This window comes from Merops nubicus, unplaced genomic scaffold, assembly GCF_000691845.1.
Source record: "Merops nubicus isolate BGI_N331 unplaced genomic scaffold, ASM69184v1 scaffold11600, whole genome shotgun sequence".
Taxonomy (NCBI): Eukaryota; Metazoa; Chordata; class Aves; order Coraciiformes; family Meropidae; genus Merops; species Merops nubicus.
Genome location: NW_008583575.1, coordinates 53,707 through 59,706, shown reverse-complemented (window position 1 = coordinate 59,706; position 6,000 = coordinate 53,707). Strand labels below are relative to the sequence as shown.

At 39.2% G+C, this 6,000-nt stretch overlaps 1 protein-coding gene across 1 annotated transcript in view; it reads right to left on the bottom strand.

Annotated features, from left to right (window-relative positions):
• Positions 1 to 373: 373 nt before the first annotated feature.
• Positions 374 to 6,000, bottom strand: part of OXCT1 (3-oxoacid CoA transferase 1) — a gene marked incomplete at its 5' end in the record, with an annotated part of 57,723 nt that continues 52,096 nt past the window's right edge. The window contains one exon of the mRNA XM_008941368.1: positions 374 to 409. Within this exon, the coding sequence (XP_008939616.1) occupies positions 374 to 409 (36 nt within the window). The remainder of the gene's footprint in view (positions 410 to 6,000) is intronic.

Sequence of the window (6,000 nt, the reverse complement as noted above, 5' to 3'; positions counted from 1 at the left end):
CATCAGGAAAAATAGAGGCAATCATAAGTTTTCCATGGTCATTTTCTGAATCTGCATAAGAAATGTAGTATTTGGCAGAGAGACTACAAGGCATTTTTTTGACAATGCTCATTAACGTTTTACTATATTGTTATTAAAAATTTAGGGAATAAATTCACCCTTCCATTACAATTGGTAATGTTATGAAAGTAAATTACAATTTAGGCTGATAGTCACAGACTGTGTTTAACTATCTGGACACTACTTACAAAGCCCTTAAAAAAAAAAACAAAAAAAGAAGTAAAACTGCAAACCAGTCATTGATTTCTCTTCACTGAGCTCGCATTTGGGAACAAGCCTTCTGGCAAGTGAAGCCCAGTCTATATTTCATGGTTTAAATCTGCCTCATTGGTATCAGTTTTGGAGAAACCTATCGAAAAAGGAGGGAAAAAAGACAACAGTTGGTATACAGATATAGCATTAAAACCCATCACTCACTTCCACCTCTGTCAACTATATGTCCATGAAGACACTGTATTTGTTTAAACATATATTTGCAGTATTTCAGAGACAGACACTCCCATGGCTATATTTTCTGATGCAGAAATACAAGACGTGTGGTAATAGTATCCAGCCTCTAAGTTTTATTGAATTTGAGTTGGGTTATTGACTTAAGAATGCAAACAGGTTAAACTTGGACAGCTGAACCTGTACATTTCCCTGCTGACTGTATAGTCTTCTCAAATGGGTTCTGATGCTGGCAGGGATAGCTCAACTCAAGTGAAGCAGCTCCTCAACTGCACCTCGTATGAGATGGCACAAGAACGTAACTCAAAAATTGTCTCTGGCTCAGTTAGTACACTTTCCCATGAATGGTCAAAGTTTGTGCAACAGTGGGGCTGTGCTTGACATGAACAGCAATAGCAGAGAGAGATGCAGACAGGCAACAGCTTCAGCCATCACCTCCTAATCCACCTGCATTCACACATCACACACAATGATGTAGAGGCAACAAAACATATTGAGTCCAAGATTGAATTGCCATTAGAAGATTAAAACAAGCATGGCAAGGCATCTTAAACTGATGACCTCCCTTCTTTGCTCAATAGCCAAGTTCATTCTGCTTCTCCTCCCTGCTCACCAGGAGACAGGATGCTGCTGTCTGTCAGTGCTGGGTTTGCACAGGAATAGTCAACCGAGTTTTGGAACACACATAGTAGCAGGGGATATACAATCAAATGTATACATATGTGACACACATACTGTACCTACAGTATAGGTATATGTTTGATTTGCCTATTTGATGATGATAATATAATCCAGTGCTTCTAATTTTTTTTTTTTAATTTTCCTTCTTTCATTCACATTCTTTTGATTTGTTTGATGATTATACAGTTCAATACTTCTCATTTTACCTTTTCTTACTTTAAACTTGCCTTTTTCCATTCACATTCATTTTTGTGTGAGGATGCACTTATGTATTCTGTTGTTTTAATTCCACACACTCATAAAAATCTATGAGTGATAAGATATACAGCAGACCAAAAATAAAACCCAGTAAGCCTAGAGCAGGAACCTAGATTTGGAAAGGTGTAAATAGGAACAATACAGAGGAGAATGAAGAATAGCAGTGGTTGAACCCTGACTGCTAGGTCTGTACAAACACCCTGAGGAAAAGCTCTTCACAGAAGTTCCAGGCCTCTTTAAATACCTCCTGTTGCCAGCTGTATTTAAATAGGTGCTCCAGGATCAACACCAAAAATAATTCAGATGATCTTACTTGTTCAGGATGAAAAACAGTTCCACAGGTAATCTGGCTCCCGGCTGATTAATGTGTCCCATTGAAACATCACATGCTGCATTCTTTCAGCCTCCTTATCCCATCTTTTTCACTTAATGGCAATGAACAAGCTAAGTCATGAAAGAGTGATACATGACAGCCTTTCCAAGCATTAAAGCCTCCTTCTTCTAGAGAAACAGGGCTGTGTTTCCTGTACCAGTTAGATTTCTACATTATCCTTCCTCCAGCCTCTATATATCATCATTTATACCTTATGAAAATAGCCAATAAGGAAAGCTTCGTTCATGAGGAATGTGTTTACTCTATCAAATGCTAATGAAACATTTTCAGTACATGGAAACTGCTCCTTGATTTTTCAGAGCTGTGTGTGAACTAGGATAATAAATAGATGTAACAGGTACAAGTGTAGAAGAGCTGGAGAAATTCCCTGAGTGCACCAGCAGCATTCATGGACCAGCTCAGAAATGTTTCAACATTTCTGACCTCAAGTGCCTACGCACCTCACCTAATTTGGGCCTATTTCTGTCTCACTCAGGGATGGTTCCATTGAAGTTAAGGAAAAAACTGGAGGACAAAGATACCACCATTAAAATATGTATTCTTCAAGTAATGACAAAAGGCAATTACTGGAGAAGATTATTTGTTTTCTGCTGTTGTAGATTTTGGTGCCATCAAAACCTCAAGTGCTTTACATTTGAATGAGCATATTATGTTAAAAGCAATGTCTGCACATCTGATGCTAACAGCTGTCATTTGTGTGTACCACTATCTCTTTACACAGGGTCTCATCCCCCGACTGCTAAAGTGCCTTATTACCTGCTGAAGATAACAGAGGTGGAGAGAGCCCAGCACCACTTAGAACTGGACCCAAATACGACTGTTTGCTCTAAATAAAAAGTGACTAAATAAGAAGAAATATGCTAATATATTTCAAAAACATATAATAAAAGAGATGGTTTATGCTTGGAAAACAGGGAATAATCAAGTATGAAATGCAGAAAGTCCTCCAAGTTCACTGCTTTAAATCCCAGTTGAGTCAGTCAATCTGGTAACACCCTGTGCTAAGAGCTAGGCACATCCAGCTTAATGAAGACTATTTTATGGTATGCAGCTACAGAGTTGCCACAGTCCAACAGTACCTGCTAAGCCACACATTCTTATTATTAAGAATATTAAGCTGTGGGTTAGCAGGTACTGTTGGACTGTAGCTGTAAAACCCATCATTCACTTCCACCGCTGTCAACTGTGTCAATGAAGACTAGAGCTAATAGAGATTAATATTAATAATCCAGCTCTGTGGAGGCCTTATTGTGGCCTTCTGGTATCTGAAGGGGGCCTACAAGAAAGGAGAGGGACTTTTCACAAGGGCTTGAAGTGACAGGACAGGGCGTAATGGGTTCAAAATGAAAGAGGGTAGATTTAGGTTAGACATTAGTTGTTCTTCACTGTGATGGTGACGAGACACTGGAACAGGCTGCCCAGGGAAGCTGTGGATGCTCTAACGCTCCATGTGTTCAAGGCCAGTCTGCACGGGGCCTTGTGCAACCTGGTCTGCTGGGAGGTGTCCCTGCCCATGGCAGGAGGATTGGAACTAGATGATCTTTAAGGTCCCTTCCAACCCAACCCATTCTATGATTTTATGATTCTATGACTATTTCACTTATAGTTCTACCTTGGAGGCCTCACAATGCTTTGCTAACATTGAAAGGGTAGGCGTACTGGGAGCGGTTTGTCTGGACAGCCCTGTATGCAGCCTGTGAACTGCCAAGAGGACACACAGCCCCAGGGAACCCCTGCAATTCAAGCTTGTTGACTCTCTGATTTCCAACCCCAGCTACCCTGTTCAGCTGCACAAACAGGCCTATGCTTATTTCATTACGTTTCTTTATAGCAAGTAATTCTTTCAAGGCCTGACTCCAAATGATACTGCATCCCAATAACTTCTAATGACATTATCAGATGCACAAAAGCAACTTATTGTTCAAAAACTTACAAACAGATCCTCAAAAAAAAATAATGACAAGTGTTAGCATATTTGTTAAAATAATAAAAGTTACTTATTCCTTATTAATAACTAATTATTTCCAATTTCAGGTAAAAGATAACCACAAGTCCAAGACTGGATTTTGTGTAAAAATCTGTTCCTAAGGTGACTTTTGCAGTGGGAGTGACTGATCAGGAAAAAACACAACATCCATTTGAAAATGGATTCAATCTTCCAGCAGCCTGTTTCCTCAAAGGAAAATGTACTTCCAGAAAACAAAACCATATCCTCTACTATCGTGTACCCACTGACTTGAACTTGGATTGTCAGTTTCTTTTTAAACATACAGTAGTCAACTACTGTTCAACTACCTAATGTTTCCTTGGCAGATGCTTTTCCTGAACTTCATGTTGTCTTTTAAGATAATTTTATAAAACTGAACTTTTACATTGAGAAAAAAAAAAAAACAGAAGGGAGGATGGGGAACTTTTCTTCACACAGACTTACCCTGATTATTTTTTTAACTAAATACATCTGCAAAACTATGTTTCTCAGTATGTTCTCTCATGGTCTCATCAACAGTATAAGCCAGTACAAGCCCAAACAGATTACCTGCCAAGGCTACAGCAAATCTGATTTAAGCCAGCACTTAGTCTTCACAGCACAGTAAAATCAAGGGCAAATTGCTTATTTTTGATATGACACCAGTCTATAATGAAGATTGTTGACTCTAAATCACATTTTTTTTTTTGACATTTTGTTGTTGCAAATGTCCTTTAAGAGATGTTTTTCCAAATAAGCAAGCAGGCTGTGAAAATGGACGTGTATAGACAAATGTGTCTCAAAGCAAGCCGATCAGGCTACAAAGTTCTCCTCTTCAAAAATAAGTAATCTGCATGGGTAGAGACAGCTATATACAAAGGTACAGCCATCCCTTAAAATCCCACTTGTAATGAACCTAGAAAGATGTTTGGTTTAGTTCAGATCATCCTCTGCATCCATTGAGAAGGGTCAACACATTTTCCACCCCTTAGCTGTGCTTCAAACTAGCAAAACATATGATGTGAAATCCTGCTTTTACTGTATCAGTACAATATCACTAAAGTTCCTGTCACTGATACAAACAAGAACAAGATGTCTCATTCAGTGAACATAAATAACCACAAACACAACTGTTATTCTTGCAAGGAAACCTGAGGCAGAGTCTTGAAATGAGGGCAAAAAAAAAGACCAAGGATGCTTCTCTCTGGAAAAATGTCTATTGCAATGCTCAGATCTCTACTTTCTGAACAACAAAGCTAAGTGAAAGAGCTGTAAGTGCTCACTACATATGAAAACTAGGCCATAAAGTGTCCAATATTACGCAACAATGACCCAGTCTTCTTGCTGTCACAGACGTCAGCAGAACTTTTGGTAAGGATTTCAATGAAAGGAAGGACTGGAAACATTCTTTAGAGGAGAGGAAAGAAGTGAGTGGGTTAAAAAAAAAAAAGGACGAGCCAGCACTTTTCCGCATCGCAGCTTTAATAAACAATGTGGCTCATGCTTTCCATGTGCAGCACTACAGAGATTTCAGGCACTTTTGGAACTAACAATCTGTAGGTAACACTGACCCCCAGGCATACGTTAGCAGAGGTACATGACTTGCAAGCAAGCATTGCTTTGCAAGCACTTATGCAAGTCGCATCCTCTCAAGATAAATATATGAAAGTGCATAAACCAAGGAGCATCTGCATTTTTTATGCCCACAGCTCTTTTACTGCAGCTTGTGATTTCATGCATGACCACAGCAGCCATACAAAACAGACTGTACTGGAGTTTGCCTTCAGGAGAACTAGGAAATGGTGCCTGTGAAGAGTCCCTGATCCCAGTAAGACAGATCCCACTGACCTAGATGGTAGATTGCTGCAATACCTCTCATCAATTTCTAACTACAGGCTATCAAGCTATGAAGATTCAAAATTTACACCACTTCTTTGTAACATTTGCATTAAAACACAAAAGGACAGTGGGTAATGTTCATATTTTTTTTGGTCCTAATTGTTTTGACCTATAATATCCATCATGCTGCAGCTGCATGCTGCTCATAGCCCACCATTTTAAGCTTATCACTTCTTTGAATTTTTTGGTTGCTTTTGCTTCCATCACCCTGAACACAGGCTGCTGGACTTTACTTTGGGTAACACACTCTCAATTAAATACATACATACTGGTCACCTGAACCAAAAAGCAACCA